Source organism: Passer domesticus, chromosome 31 (assembly GCF_036417665.1).
Source record: "Passer domesticus isolate bPasDom1 chromosome 31, bPasDom1.hap1, whole genome shotgun sequence".
Lineage (NCBI taxonomy): Eukaryota > Metazoa > Chordata > Aves > Passeriformes > Passeridae > Passer > Passer domesticus.
Window position 1 is genome coordinate 3,074,061 of NC_087504.1, and position 16,884 is coordinate 3,090,944.

Sequence of the window (16,884 nt, forward strand, 5' to 3'; positions counted from 1 at the left end):
ATTCCCGTTCCTAATCCCATTCCCGGCCCCATCCCCTCCCTGGGTTTCAGCCCCGGCTCCACCCGCAGCTGCAGCCGCTGTGCCCATCCCTGTCCCCATCCCTGTCCCCATCCCTGTCCCCATCCCTGTCCCCACCAACTCCAGCCCCATCCCCACTGCCACTGCCCCGTCCCACCGCCACCAGCAGCCCCATCCCTGTCCCTGCCCCATTCCCAGCCCCATTCCAGCCCCATCCCTGTCCCCATCTCATCCCTGTCCCTGTCCCCATTCCTAGCCCCATTCTCGTCTCTGTCCCCATTCCCGTCTCCATTCCCTGTCCCCATTCCTGTCCCTGCCCCATTCCCAGCCCCATCCCTGTCCCCTCCTGTCCCCATCCCTGTCCCCATTCCTGTCCCTGTCCCCATTCCCAGCCCCATCCCTGTCCCCAGCCCCATCCCTGTCCCCTCCTGTCCCTGCCCCATTCCCAGCCCCATCCCAGCCCCATCCCTGTCCCCTCCTGTCCCCTCCCGTCCCCCTCCCCGTGCCCATCCCGTCCCCTCCCCGTCCCCTCCCCGGTGCTCCCGGCTCAGCGGGCGGCCTCCCGCCGTCTCCGCCGCTCGCCACCATCGCTCCCAAGGGCGACGAGGACCTGCTGGCGCTGGCCGCGTCGCGGCTGAGCCGCAGGAAGCGGGTGGCCGGCGTGGCCATCGGCGTGGCCATGCTGCTGCTGCTGCTGGTGGCCATCCCGCTGCTCGTGCACGGCTCCAAGGCGGCCGCGCACTACGAGATGCTGGGCAGCTGCCGCATGGTCTGCGACCCCTACCCCGAGCTGCCCCCCGCCTCGCCGCCGCCCTTCCTGCCCGGGGCCAAGGGCGAGCCGGGCCGCAAGGGCCGCGCCGGCCTCCGCGGGCCACCGGGGCCACCGGGGCCGCGGGGACCGCCGGGGGAGCCGGGCCGGCCGGGCCCGCCGGGACCCCCGGGGCCGGGCCCGGGCGGGTACATCCCGTCCTTCTACAGCCCCAAAATCGCTTTCTACGCCGGCCTGAGGAAGCCGCACGAGGGCTACGAGGTGCTGCGCTTCGACGACGTGGTGACCAACGTGGGCAACTACTACGAGCCCTCGAGCGGCAAATTCACCTGCCCCCTGCCCGGCATCTACTTCTTCACCTACCACGTCCTGATGCGCGGCGGGGACGGCACCAGCATGTGGGCCGACCTGATGAAGAACGGGCAGGTAACGGGACCCCCGCGGGACCCCCAGCCCGGTTTTAGCCCCGCTTTGCAGCCCCGGGTTTGGTTTTCAACCCCGGTTTTCACTGCCTGGTTGGTAGCCCCGGGTTTGGTTCGCATCCCTCGGTTTGCACCCCCTTGTTTTCAGCCGTGATTTTTTGAGATTTTTATCGCTGCTTTTCAGCCCCGCGGGTTTTAGTCCCGGTTTTCACCCCCCCCCCCCCTCCCCAATTTTCACTCTCCGGTTTTCAGCCCCTGTTTTCATCCCTGGTTTTCATCCCCCGCTTTTCACTCCCTGGTTTTCGGGCTCGATTTTCACCCCCCCGAGCCCCCAGCCAGGTTTTCCTCCTCTGGTTTTCACCTCTGGTTTTCACTCCCTGGTTTTCAGGCTCGTTTTTCACCCCCCCGAGCCCCCAGCCCGGTTTTCAGCCCCCGGTTTTCTCCCCTGGTTTTCACCCCTGGTTTTCACCTCTGGTTTTCACTCCCCGGTTTTCAGCCCCCAGCTTTCACCTCCCGGTTTTCACTCCCGGTTTTCACCCCTGGTTTTCACCCCTGGTTTTCACCTCTGCTTTTCACCCCCCAGTTTTCATCCCCCGGTTTTCTCCCCCTGCTTTTCACTCCTCGGTTTTCATTCCCTGCTTTTCACTCCCCGTTTATTTATTTTATTTTTTTTTTCCAGCAGCCTCGGGGTTGTTGTTTTGGCCCTCGGTGGTTTCGCTGGTTTGGTTTGGGTGGTTTTAGGTTCTCATCCGGGTTCAATCCCTTCGTGATTTCCCATCCTCGGTTCTGCTCCATCCCAAATCCCCACATCCAACACCCCCCCCCCCCAAATTCCCATCCTGCTTCCCCCACCCCTCATTCCCCATCCCCGGTCCCACATCCCATTTCCCCCATCCAACCCCCCCCAAATTCCATCCTGCTTCCCCCATCCCTGATTTCTCATTCTCACATCCCGTTTCCCCCATCCAGCTCCCTCCCAAATTCCCACCCCACCCCCTCCATCCCTGATTCACCCACCCCAGCAGCCCCATGCCCATTTTCTCCATCCCATTTCCCCCATCCCAAACCCCAAATTTCCACCCTCCTCTCCCCATCCCTGATTTCCCATTCCCATTTCCTCCATCCCAAACCCCCACATCCCATTTCCCCCATCCAAACCCCCTTTTAAATTCCCACAAAACCCCTCATTTCCATCCTCCTTTCCCCATTCCCTGATTCCCCATCCCCAGTTCTGTTCCTTCCCAGTCCCACATCCCATTTTCCTCATCCAATTCTCTCCCAAATTCCCATTATTTCCTCCCATTCCTGTTTCCCCATTCCCACATCCCATTTTCCTCATCCAATCCTGCCCAAATTCCCTTTATTTTCCCCCATCCAACCCTGCCCAAATTCCCATAATTTTTCCCCATTCCTGATTTACCTGATCCCATTTCCCCCATCCAATCCTGCCCCAAATTCCCATAATTTCCCCCCCAAATTCCCATCATTTTCCCCCAAAATTCCCACCCTTTTCCCCCCAAACTCCCACAATCCCCCCCCCAAATTCCCACCCTTTTCCCCCCCAAAATTCCCTTCATTTCCCCCCCAAATTCCCATCTTTTTTTTCCCCCAAGTTCCCACCCTTCCCCCCCCAAATTTCCACATTCCCCCCCAAATTCCCACCCTTTCCCTCCCCAAATTTCCATAATTTTCATCCCAAATTCCCATCTTTCTTCCCCCAAATTCCCAATCATCCCCCCCCAAATTCCCACCCTTCCCCCCGCAAATTCCCACCCTTTTCCCCCCAAATTCCCACAATTTCCCCCCAAATCCCCACAATTTCCCCCCCAAATTCCCACCCTTTTCCCCCCAAATTCCCACAATTTCCCCCCCAAATTCCCACCCTTTTCCCCCCAAATTCCCATCATTTCCCCCCAAATTCCCGCCCTTATCTCTCCAAATTCCTATTATTTCACCCCTAAATTCCCATCCTTTTTCCCCCCAAATTCCCCCAATTTCCCCCCCAAATTCCCATCCTTTTTTCCCCCCAAATTCCCACGATTTCCCCCCAAATCCCCCCCGTTTCCCATCCCGGATCCGGGGGGGGCAGGGCCGCGCTCCCCCCGCTCCCTTTGTTCGCTCATCCCGGACTTTTCCCATCCATTTATTCCGGGAGAATCCAGGAAAACAAACAAGGATTGATTGGGGGGGGGGTCCCTGGGGGGTCCCGGGGGGTTCCGGGCTCGTGGGCAGCAGCGAGGGACCCCCCCCCCCCCACAGAGACCCCCCGGGAATGGGGAAAAACCGGGAATGGGGGGGGATGGGAATGGGATTTGGGAATCAGGGAATGGGGGAAATGGGAAAAAATGGGGGAAAATGGGGGAAAAATGGGGGAAAAAGGGAATTTGGGGGAGATTGGAGAGGGGAAATGGGATTTGGGATTGGGGAATCTGGGATGGGGGAAAGGAGGATGGGGAAAAAGGCGGAAAAATGGGAATTTTGGGGGGATTGGAAGGGATTTAGGGAGGGATTGGATGGGGAATGGGATTTGGGAATCAGGGAATGGGGGAAATGGGAATTTTAGGGGGGATTGGAGGGGGGAAATGGGATTTGGGATTGGGAACGGGGAATCTGGGATGGGGGAAAGGAGAATGGGGGAAAAAGGCGGAAAAATGGGAATTTTGGGGGGATTGGAAGGGATTTAGGGAGGGATTGGATGGGGAATGGGATTTGGGAATCAGGGAATGGGGGAAATGGGAATTTTAGGGGGGATTGGAGGGGGGAAATGGGATTTGGGATTGGGAACGGGGAATCTGGGATGGGGGAAAGGAGAATGGGGGAAAATGGGGGAAAAATGGGAATTTTGGGGGGATTGGAGGGGATTTAGGGAGGGATTGGATGTGGGAATGGGATTTGGGATTGGGGGGAGAAGGTGGGAATTTGGGGGGGATTGGAGGGGGGAAATGGGATTTGGGATTGGGAAATCTGGAAATGGGGGCAGGAATTTGGGGGGGATGGGATGCAGGAAATGGGATTTGGGATTGGGAATGGGGGAGAGGATGGGAATTTGGGGGGGATTGGATGGGGATGGGAATTTGGGAGGATTGGATGGGGATGGGAATTTGGGGGGATTGGATGGGGATGGGAATTTGAGGGGATTGGATGGGGATGGGAATTTGGGGGGATTGGATGCGGGAATTGGGATCTGGGGCCTTGGGAGGGACCAGAACTGGGGAATCAGGAAAGGAGCAGAGGACGGGAATGGGGGGGATCGGGCAGGTGGGGCAGTGAGGGGGGGGTGACAGCCGTGTCCCCCCCAGGTGTGGGCCTTGGGGACAGCGGGGCCTTGGGGACAGCAGGGCCTTGGGGACACCCCCACCTTGGGGACAGCAGAGCCTTGGGGACACCCCCACCTTGGGGACACCCCCACCTTGACCGGGGGGTCCTGCCGGGCTCATCCCCCATTCCCCCACCTCGGGGAGGGCGGGAACGGGGAGAGGAGTGGGGTCAGTGCCAGGCAGGGTGGGTGACACATGGGGTCAGTGCCAGGGGGGGTCAGTGCCAGGCAGGGCAGGTGACAGCCCTGTCCCCCACTGCCAGGTGGGGTCCCACTGATGTCATCCCCATTCCCTCCCTTGGGGGGGGGTCAGTGCCAGGTGGGATGGGTGACACGTGAGGTGGGTGACACAGTGTCAGTGCCAGGCAGGATGGGTGACACACGGTGTCAGTGCCACGCGGGATGGGTCACACGCAATGTCGGTGCCAGGCAGGGTCGGTGCCAGCCCTGTCCCCCCCGCCAGGAAGGGTGGGTCACACATGGTGTCAGTGACACACGGGGTCGGTGCCAGCCCTGTGCCCCCTGGCAGGTGGGGTGGGTGACACACGGTGTCAGTGCCACGCAGGGTCGGTGCCAGGCAGGGTGGGTGACACACGGGGTCAGTGACACACGGGGTCGGTGCCAGGTTGGGTGGGTCACACACGGGGCCGGTGCCAGGCGGGGCCGGTGCCAGCCCTGTGCCCCCGGCAGGCAGGATGGGTGACACACGGTGTCAGTAACACGGGGTCGGTGCCAGCCCTGTGCCCCCGCAGGTCCGTGCCAGCGCCATCGCGCAGGACGCGGACCAGAACTACGACTACGCGAGCAACAGCGTCATCCTGCACCTGGACGTGGGCGACGAGGTGTGCGTCAAGCTGGACGGGGGCAAGGTGCACGGCGGCAACACCAACAAGTACAGCACCTTCTCCGGCTTCATCATCTACCCCGACTGACCCCCCCCGGGACCCCCCCGGGACCACCGGGACCCCCCCCGGAATGGGGAACCCCCCCGGGACACCCCCGGAACCGGGATCCCGTCCGACCCCCGAGCTCAGCACCTTCTCCGGCTTCATCTACCCCGACTGACCCCCCCGGGACCCCCCCGGGACCACCGGGACCCCCCCCGGTAACGGGGACCCCCCCGCGCCCCGGGGTGACCCCCAGCCCAGCAGCTGCTCTGGCCCCAGCTCTGCCCCGAGTGACCCCCGGGACCCCCCCCGGGACCCCCCCGGGACTGCCGGTGACACCCCCGGGACACCCCCGCCCCCGCATGGCAGCACCCCGGGGGTGTCCCAGTCTGTCCCAGTCCGTCCCAGTTTGTCCCCAATAAAAGGAGCCGGGGCTGGATGGCGGCTCTGCCTCTGCTGGGGTGACACAGGGGACAGGGGGTGGCACTGGGGACAGGGGGGTGGCACAGGGGACAGGGGGGTGGCACAGGGGACAGAGCGGTGGCACAGGGGACAGGGGGTGGCACAGGGGACAGGGGGTGGCACAAAGCGCAGCCGGGGGGCACGCAGGGGTGACACCAGGGACAGCCAGCGCGGCGGGCGGTGGCACCTCCAGGCCGGCCAGAGATGTCCCCGCGGCTTTTGTGTCACCCCCCGTGTCACGCCTTGTCACCTCCCCCCCCCCGCCGGTGCTGGCTGTCAGCGGGGACAGCGACAGCGACAGCGACAGTGACAGTGACAGACACCCCCGGCTGCGCAGGGACACTGCCACCCCTGGGGACACGCTGCGCTGGCACGGGGGGCAGCGGAGCCTGAGGGACACAGCAACCCCGGCCTGGCCCCTCATTGTCACCACCCAGCCATGGCCGTGTCCCCAGCCCTGTCCCTGTCCCCAGCTTGTCACCATCCTCATCCTCATCCCTGTCCCCTCCTGTCCCTGTCCCCAGCCCTGTCCCTGTCCCCAGCTTGTCACCATCCTCATCCTCATCCCTGTCCCCTCCTGTCCCCATCCCTGTCCCTGTCCCCATCCCTGTCCCCTCCTGTCCCTGTCCCCTCCTGTCCCTGTCCCCTCCTGTCCCCGTCCCCATCCCCATCTCTGTCCCCATCCCTGTCCCTGTCCCCGTCCCCTCCTGTCCCCATCCCTGTCCCCATCCCTGTCCCCATCCCCATCCCTGTCCCTGTCCCCTCCTGTCCCCATCCCTGTCCCCTCCTGTCCCCATCCCTGTCCCTGTCCCCATCCCTGTCCCTGTCCCCTCCTGTCCCCATCCCCATCGCTGTCCCCTGTCCCTGTCCCCTCCTGTCCCCACCCCTGTCCCTGTCCCCACCCCTGTCCCTGTCCCCATCCCTGTCCCTGTCCCCTCCTGTCCCCACCCCTGTCCCCATCCCCATCCCTGTCCCCGTCCCCTCCTGTCCGTGTCGCTGTCGCCACCTCGTGGCCGCAGCCGGGAGGGCTCGGGAAGGATTTTGGGGAGGGGGCTCAGCCCCGCCGGGACCCCCCCAGAGAGGGGGACCCCGTCCCCGAATGTCCCAGAATGTCCCCAAACCCGGGAGTCTCCCACCCCCCCAAACCCGGGACCCCCCAAAGACCCCGGAGCCCCTCGGAGCCGTCTCTGCTTTATTCCAGGGACTGGTACAAAATGGGGGGGGGGTCGGGATTTTGGGGAGGGGGCTGCACCCCCAAACCCCCAGCGCGGGTATTTGGGGAGGGGGGCTGCACCCCCAAACCCCCAGCGCGGGATTTTGGGGAGGGGGCTGCACCCCCAAACCCCCACCGCGGGGATTTTGGGGAGGGGGCTGCACCCCCAAACCCCCAGTGTGGGATTTTGGGGAGGGGGCTGCACCCCCAAACCCCCAGCGCGGGATTTTGGGGAGGGGGCTGCACCCCCAAACCCCCACCGCGGGGATTTTGGGGAGGGGGCTGCACCCCCAAACCCCCAGTGTGGGATTTTGGGGAGGGGGCTACGCCTTGGCCCCCCCCGGGACCCCCCTGGGCCGCCGTCAGCTGCTGCAGCTTCTGCGTCATCATCTCCAGCACGGCTGGGGGGAGCGGGTCAGGGCACCCCAAAAACGGGGGGCCCCAAAAACGAGGAGGGGTCAGGGGGGGCGTGGGGGGATCCCCGGGAGGGGGAAAAGGGGACCCCAAAACCAGGGAGGGACCCCAAAAACGGGGAGGGGTTGGGGGGACCCCGGGACCAGGGAGGGGGGAAAGGGGGACCCCAAAATCACGGAGGGGTTTGGGGGGGTCCTGAAAGTGGGGAGGGGTCTGGGGGGCACCAGGTGAGGGGGACCCCAGAACAGGAGGTGGGGGGGAGAGGGGTGGTCAGGGAGGGACCCTAAAAATGGGGAGGGGGGGAAGGCCAGGGGGTGTCTGGGGGGCCCTGGGAGTATTTGGGGGGGGGTCCAGGGATATCTGGGGGGCTCAGGGGGTATTTGGGGGTGTTTGGGGGGGGTTCCTGAGGGTCCCGGGGGTCCCTGGGGGTGTGTGGGTGGTTCAGGGTTATTTGGGGAGGGGTCCCAGGGCACCCACCCTGTTTCATGGCGTGCTTCTCCTGCAGGGCCGGCTGGATTTGGGGGGCGGTGCAGGGGGTCCCGGGGTTATTTGGGGGGGATCCCGGGGGTCTCAGGGAGTTCAGGGTTATTTGGGGAGGGTCCCGGGGGTCCCAGGAGGTCTCAGGGTTATTTGGGGAGGGGTCCCAGGGCACCCACCCTGTTTCATGGCGTGCTTCTCCTGCAGGGCCGGCTGGTTTTGGGGGGTGGTCTCAGGGGGTTCCGGGTTATTTGGGGGGGGTCCCGGAGGTCAGGGGGGGCTCAGGGGGTCCCAGGGTTATTTGGGGAGGGGTCCCAGGGCACCCACCCTGTTTCATGGCGTGCTTCTCCTGCAGGGCCGGCTGGATTTGGGGGGCGGTGCAGGGGGTCCCGGGGTTATTTGGGGGGGATCCCGGGGGTCCCAGGGGGGTCAGGGTTATTTGGGGAGGGGTCCCGGGGCACCCACCCTGTTTCATGGCGTGCTTCTCCTGCAGGGCTGGTTGGATTTTCTCCATCTGCCGCGTCAGGAACTCGACCTTGCGGCGGAAGAACGCGCGGGCGTCCTCGGCTGACTGGGGGGGAAATGGGGGAAAAACGGGGGAAATTGGGGAAAAATGGGGGAAAAAACAGAGAGAAATGGGGAAAAACAGAGAAAATCAGGGAAAAAAACAGAGAAAAATGGGGGAAAACAGGGAAAAATTGGGGAAATTGGGGAATAAAACAGAGAAAAACGGGGAAAAGTGGGAGAAAAATGGGGAAAACCAGAGAAAATCAGGGGAAAAATGGGGGGCAAATGTGGGAAAAACAGAGAAAAATGGGGGAAATTGGGAAAAAGCGGAGAAAAACAGGGAAAATTGGGAGAAAAACAGGGGAAATTAGGGGAAAACAGAAAAAAAATTGGGGGAAAAGGGGGGAAAATGTGGGGAAAATTGGGGAGAAATGGGGGTGGGAACAGGGGGAAATGGGGTGGGAATGGGGTGGGAATGGGGAAATGGGGGAAAAATGGGGTGAGAGAGGAAAAATCAGGGTGGGAATGGGGGGAAAATGGGGAAAACCAGGGAAAAATCAGAAAAATTGGGTGGGAAATGGGGGAAAATGGGGAAAACTGGGGAAAATGAGGGGAAAATTAATAAAAATGGGGTGGGAATGGGGGAAAAATGGGGAAATGAAGGGAAAACGAGGGGAAAATTAAGAAAAATGGGGTGGGAAGTGGGGGAAAATGGGGAAAACTGGGGAAAATTCAGAAAGATGGGGTGGGAAATAGGGGGAAATGGGGAAAACCAGGGAAAATGAGGGGAAAATTCAGAAAAATGGGGTGGGAAATGGGGAAAAATGGGGAAATGAAGGGAAAATGAGGGGAAAATTCAGAAAGATGGGGTGGGAATGGGGGGAAAATGGGGAAAACGAGGGGAAAATTAATAAAAATGGGGCGGGAAATGGGGAAATGAAGGAAAAACGGGGTGAGAAGGAGAAACGGGGTGAGAAAACGAGGAAATGGGGACAAAGAAAGGGCTGAAATGAAACAAAAACCGGAGCAAAGAGGGGTGGGGGAGGGGGGGAACGGGAGCGGGGGTGGACATGGGGGTCCCCAGCCCCCCCAGCCCCCTGCCCACCTTCTCCACGTAGTAGCCCGTGCCCACGTCCACCAGCACCGTGCTGACGTCCTGCAGCTTGCCTGGCACGTACATCTGGGGGGGTCAGGGAAAACGGGGGGCACACGGGGGGCACAGGGGGGCACCCACCCCCCACGGGGGGTCCCGGGGGTCCCGGGGGCAGCACAAGGATACGGAGCTGGTGAGAGGCACCAGGAGATCCTTCCCTGTGGGAAGAGGGGGGGTCAGGGTACCCCAAAAGCAGCCCAAACGCCCCACGGGGTCGGATTGGGGTTGGGGGTTCCCCGTGGGGGGTTTGGGGTTTGGGAGCCATCCCTGGTTTTGGGGATCCCCATCAGGATTTGGGGCTCCCCCTCCAAGATTTGGGGTTTAAGAACCACCCCTGGTTTTGGGGAAACCCATCAGGATTTGGGGCTCCCTGATTAGGATTTGGGGTTTAAGAACCACCCCTGGTTTTGGGGATCCCCATCAGGATTTGGGGCTCCCCAAGGTCCCTCTGGTTTTGGGGACCCCCAATAGGATTTGGGGTTCAGGATCCACCCCTGGGTTTGGGGAAACCCATCAGGATTTGGGGCTCCCCCCCCAGGATTTGGGGTTTAGGATCCACCCCTGGGTTTGGGGATCCCCATCAGGATTTGGGGTTTAGGAACCATCCCTATTTTTGGGGCTCTCCTCCCAGGATTTGGGGTTTAGGATCCACCCCTGGTTTTAAGGATCTCCATCAGGATCTGGGATTTAGGAACCACTCCTGGTTTTGGGGACCCCCCGGGATTTTGGGGACCCCCCCCCGAGGATTTGGGACCCCCCAAACCAAATTTCTGCTCCCCACAACTCACGGAGCCCCCACAGCATTTATCCCCCCCATCACAATTTGGGGACCCCCCCCAGATTTTAAAGCCCCGGCTGCAGATTTGGGGGTTTTGGGGACCCCCCGGGGGGGATTTTTTTTTGGGTTTTTTTTGGGGTGCCTCACCCTCGTTGCCCTTGTGCAGCACGTTTTGGGGGTTTTGGGGTTTTTTTGGGGGTTTTTTTTGGGGTTTTTTTGGGGTGCCTCACCCTCGTTGCCCTTGTGCAGCACGTTTTGGGGGTTTTGGGGTTTTTTTTGGGGTTTTTTTGGGGTGCCTCACCCTCGTTGCCCTTGTGCAGCACGTTTTGGGGTTTTTGGTTTTTTTTGGGTTTTTTTTGGGGTGCCTCACCCTCGTTGCCCTTGTGCAGCACTTTTTGGGGGTTTTTTTGGGGTGCCTCACCCTCGTTGCCCTTGTGCAGCACTTTTTGGGGGTTTTTTTTGGGGTGCCTCACCCTCGTTGCCCTTGTGCAGCACGTTTTGGGGTTTTTGGGGTTTTTTTTGGGGTTTTTTTGGGGGCGCCTCACCCTCGTTGCCCTTGTGCAGCACGTTTTGGGGGTTTTGGGGTTTTTTTTGGGTTTTTTTTGGGGTGCCTCACCCTCGTTGCCCTTGTGCAGCACGTTTTGGGGGTTTTGGGGTTTTTTTTGGGGTTTTTTTTGGGGTGCCTCACCCTCGTTGCCCTTGTGCAGCACGTTCAGGCACTCCTTGGCCTCCACGAACTTGGTCTGCACCACCTTGAGCTGCGCCAGGGACGAGGACAGGAACTCCACCTCCTGCGGGGTTTTGGGGGTTCGGGGGCGTCCCCAGCGCCGGGGAGAGGACCCCCGAGGTGGGGATTTGGGGAGGGGGTCCCCAGGGGGAGACCCCCAGGGCTGGGAATGGCCCCAAGGGGATGAGGATGAAGAGATGCTTTTTATTGGGGAGGGGTCCTTGAAATTGGGGTGGGTGTCAAGGGCGGGGGGCACCCAGGGGCTCTGCGACCCTCCCCAAACCCCAGAGACCCCCCAGACACCCCCAAATTCCCCTCCAGCCCACCCAAGCTGCGACCCCCCGGGCCTGGGGACCCCCAAAACCCCCCCCAGACACCCCCAAATTCCCCTCTAGACTCTCTTCATCTGCCCAAGCTGCGACCCCCGGGCGTGGGGACCCCCAAAACCCCCCCGGAGCCCCCCCAGACACCCCCAAATTCCCCTCCAGCCCACCCAAGCTTCGACCCCCAGGCCTCGGGACCCCCCAAACCCCCCCAAGCCCCCCCAGTCCTGCTCCAGCCGGGACCCCCAGGCCCCCCCAGCTCCCCTCAGGACCCTCCCATCCCCGCACCTGCTCCATCCGCGCCCCCCCCCCACAGCTCCCCCCGGGGATCCCTGGCTCCCCACGACCCCCAGAGCTCCCCCACGCCCCTCCCCGAGCCCCCCGGACCTGCTCCAGCTGCCCCTTGAGCAGCTCCAGCTGCGGCAGCCCCAGCTCCCCCACGCTCACGGCCTGCGCCATCTTGGGCCGCCCGCCCTCAGCCGGGGCCGCGCCCGCCGCCGCAGCGCCCCCTGCCGGCTGGAGGACCGCGCCCCGCCACCCGTGAGCCCGCCCCCTGGCGGCTTGGAGGATCGCGCCCCGCCACCCGTGAGCCCGCCCCCTGGCGGCTTGGAGGATTGGGGGGCGGTGTAGTGCCCCCCCCCCCCCCACCCCCCAAGGAAAAGAGGAGTTTAGAGGGATTTCTGGGGGGTCCAGGAGAAATTTGGGGGGTCCCACAAAGACTCAGGAGAGGGAAGTGCAGAGGCAGCAGCTTTATTGTTGCAAAACAGGCGAATAAAACCAAATTTCGTTAAAAATTTTGTTAAAATGTTGTTAAAATTTCATTAAATTAAGGCAGTTCCAACCCTCCCCTTTCCTTCAGACACCCCAGAAATCCCCGCGGGGGTGGGAGCCCCAAAAGCGTCACCAGAGGTAATGGGGGACCCCAAAAGTAACAAATGGGGGGCCCCAAAGGCCACAAGTGGATTCCAAAAGTGATGGGGGGACCCCCAGTTCTCCCCTATAAATAAAGGGGGGACCCCGAAAACAACTGGAGTCCCCCCAAAAATTCACTCCAGGCAATGGGGAAACCCTAAACCCTCACTCCAAGCAATGGGGGAACCCCAAAGATGCCAAAGGGACCCCAAACCTTTAATCCAGGCCATGGGGGGACCCCAAACCTTCACCCCAGGGCAGCCCCTGGGGACCCCAAAGATGATGGGGGGACCCCAAACCTTCACTCCAGGCAATGGGGGGACCCCTGAAGATGTCAAAGGGACCCCAAAGATGACAAAAGGACCCCAAACCTTCACCCCAGGGCAGCTCTGGGCAATGGGGAAACCCTAAACATGCCAAAGGGACCCCAAATCCTCACTCCAAGCCATGGGGGAACCCCAAAGGGACCCCAAACCCTCACCCCAGGCAACGGGGGGACCCCAAAGAAGCCAAAGGGACCCCAAACCTTCACCCCAGGCAGTGGGGGAGCCCCCAAAGGGACCCAAAAGATGCCAAAGGGACCCCAAGCTCTCACTCCAGGCAGTGGGGGAACCCTAAATCCTCACTCCAAGCCATGGGGGAGCCCCAAAGGGACCCCAAACCTTCACTCCGAGCCTTGGGGGAGCCCCCAAAGCACCAAGGGCCCCCCCAAACGTGGCTCCCTCAGCAGAGGCTGACCGGGAGCCCGTAGGCCACGGGGGCGGCCCCGATGAGGGATTTGAGGCGGGGGGCTTGGCGGGCCTGGGCCAGCTGGGCCAGCAGGGGGGTCCCGGGGCCGCCCCCCAGCCAGCCCCGCAGCAGCGCCTGCGCCAGCCGGTCCAGGTCCCGGTCCGTGACATCCCACAGGTTCCCCAGCACCAGAGGGCTGAAAACGGGGGGGACACCCCAAAAAAGGGGCTGTGAGATCCCGAAAACAGAGAGGGACACCCCAAATACAGAGAGAGAGACACCAAAACCAGAGAGAGACACCCCAAATACAGAGAGAGACCCCGAAACGGGGCTGTGAGAACCCAAAACCAGAGAGAGACACCCCAAATACAGAGAGAGAGACACCCCAAAACCAGAGAGAGACACCCCAAATACAGAGAGACACACCCCAAATACAGAGAGACACACCCCAAAGAGAGATACCCCAAATACAGAGAGACACACCCCAAAACCAGAGAGAGACCCCGAAACGGGGCTGTGAGAACCCAAAAACAGAGAGACACCCAAAAACCAGAGAGACACACCCCAAATACAGAGAGACACACCCCAAATACAGAGAGACACACCCCAAATACAGAGATACCCCAAAACGGGGCTGTGAGAACCCAAAACCAGAGAGGGACACACCCCAAATACAGAGAGATCCCAAAAACAGAGAGAGACACACCCCAAAAACAGAGATATCCACCCCAAAAGAGAGATACCCCAAAATGGGGCTGTGAGCAGAGGGAGAGACCCAAAAAGTAAAGAACCACCCCAAATCCTAGAGCCCCAAACCCCCAAAACCACCCCAAATCCCAGAGCTCCAAATCCCCAAAGCCATCCCAAAACCACCCCAAAGCCCCAGAACCCCAAATCCCGCCACGAAATCCCAGAGCCCCCAGAACCCTCCAGAGTTCCCCAATCCAAAATCCCCAATCCCAAACCCAAAATCCCCAAATCCCAAACCCCTGCACCCCAAACTCCAGATCCCCAAACCTTCAACCCCCAAACCCCAAACCCCCAAGCCCAGCCCCTGACTCACCACCCGGCCAGGACGAACTTGAGGACGGTGCCCGAGGGCTCGAGGGGCCCCCGCGGGGCCAGGGCGGCGCTGGAGCAGCCGAAGAGCAGCGCCACGGCCCGGCAGGGCAGGCGTGCCAGGCTCTGCCCGTCCAGGAGCCGCGCCCCCGCCCCGTGCCCGGCGTAGCTGCAACAGCAAACCCCAAATCTGACCCTAAATCTGACCCCAAACCCAGGCGTGCCAGGCTCTCCCCGTCCAGCAGCCGAGCCCCTGCCCCGTGCCCGGCGTAGCTGCAGGAGCAGATCCCAAATCAGCCCCAAATCTGACCCTAAATCTGACCCCAAACCCAGCTGTGCCCCCACCCCGTGCCCAGCATAGCTGCAGGAGCAAACCCCAAAACTGACCCTAAATCTGACCCCAAATCACCCCAAACCCAGCCGTGCCAGGCTCTGACCCGTGCCTGGCGTAGCTGAGGGGATGGACACCAAAATCAGCCCCAAATCTGACCCCAAATCAGCCCCAAATCTGACCCTAAATCTGACCCCAAACCCAGCTGTGCCAGGCTCTGCCCGTCCAGCAGCCGAGCCCCTGCCCCGTGCCCGGCGTAGCTGCAGGAGCAAACCCCAAAACTGACCCTAAATCTGACCCCAAATCAGTCCCAAAATCGACCCCAAAACCAGCTGGGAGTCACCAGAAAAGCCCTAAAAAAGCCCCCTGAATCAGCCCCCAAATCCACCCCTAATCAGCCCCAAATCAGTCCCAAATCTCCCCAAAATCCAACCCCAAATTGGCCCCATATCCCCCCAAAATCCAACCCCTAATCAGCCCCAAATCCAGTCCCAAATCACTCCGAAATCCAACCCCAAATCCCCCCAATATCCAACCCCAAATCCCCCCCAATCAGCACCAAATGTGGCCCCAAATCCCCCAAAAATCCAACTCCAAATCCAACCCCAAATCTCCCCAAAATCCAACCCATCATCAGCCCCAAATCCGACCCCAAATCCCCCCAAAACCCAGCCCCAAACCCCCAAAACCCAGCCCCAAATCAGTCCCAAATCCCCCCAAAATCCAACCCCAAATCAGTCCCAAATCTCCCCAAAACCCAGCCCATCATCAGCCCCAAATCAGTCCCAAATCCCCCCAAAATCCAGCCCCAAATCTGACCCCAAACCCCCCCAAAATCCAGCCCATCATCAGCCCCAAACCCAGCCCCGGACCCCCGACCCTTTTGGGGTTTCTCTCACATGTAGAGGTCGCGCTGCCCCAGCGCCTCCTGCAGCTGCTGCGGGGTCGGCGCCGTCCCCGAGACCCCGCGCCAGCCGGGCTCGCTGGGGAAGGGGAAACGGGAAAAAATGGGGAAAAAAGGGAAAAAATGGGAAAAAAAAGGGAAAAAATGGGAAAAAAACGGGAAAAAATGGGAAAAAAAGGGGAAAAAATGGGGAAAAACCGGGAAAAACCCGGGGAAAACGGGAAAATTGGGATGGGAGAAGGAAATCGGGGAGAAAGGGGCAGGGTTTGGGGTGCAGAACCCAAAATTTGGGGGAAAAGGGGCAGGTTTGGGGTGCAGAAACCAAAATTGGGGGAAAAGGGGCAGGGTTTAGGGTGCAGAACTCAAAATTTGGGGGGAAAGGGGCAGGATTTGGGGTGCAGAAACCAAAATGGGGGGAAAAGGGGCAGGGTTTGGGGTGCAGAACTCAAAATTTGGGGGGAAAGGGGCAGGGTTAGGGGTGCAGAACTCAAAATTTGGGGGAAAATGAGCAGGATTTGGGGTTCCCTGAGAGATTCTGGGGTCCTGGAGGGGATTTTTTGGGATTCTGGGTGATTTTTGGAGTCCTGGAGGGAGTTTTTGGGGGGATTTTTGGGATTCCAGTGGATTTTTAGAGTACTGGAGGGGATTTTTGGGATCCCAGGGGCGTTTTTGGGATCCCAGGGGGGTTTTTGGGGTGGTTTTGGGGGTCCCAGTGGTGTTTATGGGGTCCCAGGGGTGTTTTGGGGTCGCACCTCTCGAACCAGCCCCGGAACCTCTCCTCGGTGCCGCCCAGGTCCCGCTGGGGGTTCAGCACGTAGAAGGCGTTTTTGGGGTTCACGCCGCGGCTCAGCACCGACCCCGAGCACTGCGGGGGAACACGGGGACCCCAATGAGGGACCCCAAAACCTGGGAATGGCAGCCAGGGGTGGCCCAGGTGTGGCCCCAATCCCAGGTGTGGCGTGTCCCCAGTCTCAGGTGTGGCCCAGGTGTGTCCCTGTCCCCAATCCCAGGTGTGGCCCCAATCCCAGGTGTGTGGCCCCAATCCCAGGTGTGTGGCCCTGTTCCCAGGTGTGTCCCAGGTGTGTCCCCATACCTGCCGTGCCAGCCTGTAGCGCAGCAGGAAGCGCAGCCCCGGCAGGGGTGTGTGCCCAATCCCAGGTGTGTGTCCCTGTCCCAGGTGTGTCCCTGTCCCCAGGTGTCCCCAGGTGTGTCCCAGGTGTCCCCAGATGTGTGTCCCTGTCCCCAGGTGTCCCCAGGTGTGTCCCAGGTGTCCCCAGGTGTGTGTCCCTGTCCCCAGGTGTGTCCCAGGTGTGTCCCAGGGGTTGTGCCCAATCCCAGGTGTGTCCCAGGTGTGTTCCTGTCCCAGGTGTGTCCCAGGTGTGTACCTGCCGTGCCAGCCCGTAGCGCAGCAGGAAGCGCAGCCCCGGCAGGGGTGTGTGCCCAATCCCAGGTGTGTGTCCCTGTCCCAGGTGTGTCCCAGGTG

General features: G+C 61.3%; 3 protein-coding genes across 6 annotated transcripts in view; 1 reads left to right on the forward strand and 2 right to left on the reverse strand.

The window, feature by feature from the left end:
- The first annotated feature begins 566 nt into the window (after positions 1–566).
- C1QL4 (complement C1q like 4) lies at positions 567–5,839 on the forward strand. Its single transcript, XM_064401148.1, has 2 exons — positions 567–1,213; positions 5,278–5,839. The coding sequence occupies exons 1-2, from the start codon at positions 698–700 to the stop codon at positions 5,455–5,457; spliced, it is 696 nt and encodes a 231-aa protein (XP_064257218.1). The 5' UTR covers positions 567–697; the 3' UTR covers positions 5,458–5,839.
- A 1,216-nt stretch (positions 5,840–7,055) lies between these two features.
- PFDN5 (prefoldin subunit 5) lies at positions 7,056–11,986 on the reverse strand. Of its 2 annotated transcripts, XM_064401144.1 has the most exons (7): positions 11,854–11,986; positions 11,105–11,207; positions 9,765–9,796; positions 9,591–9,665; positions 8,444–8,549; positions 7,352–7,488; positions 7,056–7,309 (listed from the first exon to the last, which is right to left on the reverse strand). In XM_064401144.1, the coding sequence occupies exons 1-7, from the start codon at positions 11,923–11,925 to the stop codon at positions 7,067–7,069; spliced, it is 768 nt and encodes a 255-aa protein (XP_064257214.1). In that variant the 5' UTR covers positions 11,926–11,986; the 3' UTR covers positions 7,056–7,066. The 2 variants fall into 2 exon arrangements, with proteins under 2 accessions (XP_064257214.1, XP_064257213.1); XM_064401143.1 differs by having other exon boundaries at positions 7,056–7,488.
- Positions 11,987–12,200: 214 nt separating this feature from the next.
- Positions 12,201–16,884, reverse strand: part of ESPL1 (extra spindle pole bodies like 1, separase) — a 35,930-nt gene continuing 31,246 nt past the window's right edge. For all 3 annotated transcript variants that reach the window (XM_064401135.1, XM_064401136.1, XM_064401134.1), the window contains 4 exons: positions 16,154–16,266; positions 15,397–15,480; positions 14,171–14,335; positions 12,201–13,303 (listed from right to left, as the gene is read on the reverse strand). In XM_064401135.1, coding sequence (XP_064257205.1) covers positions 13,102–13,303; positions 14,171–14,335; positions 15,397–15,480; positions 16,154–16,266 — 564 coding nt within the window. In that variant the 3' untranslated portion in view covers positions 12,201–13,101. The remainder of the gene's footprint in view (positions 13,304–14,170; positions 14,336–15,396; positions 15,481–16,153; positions 16,267–16,884) is intronic.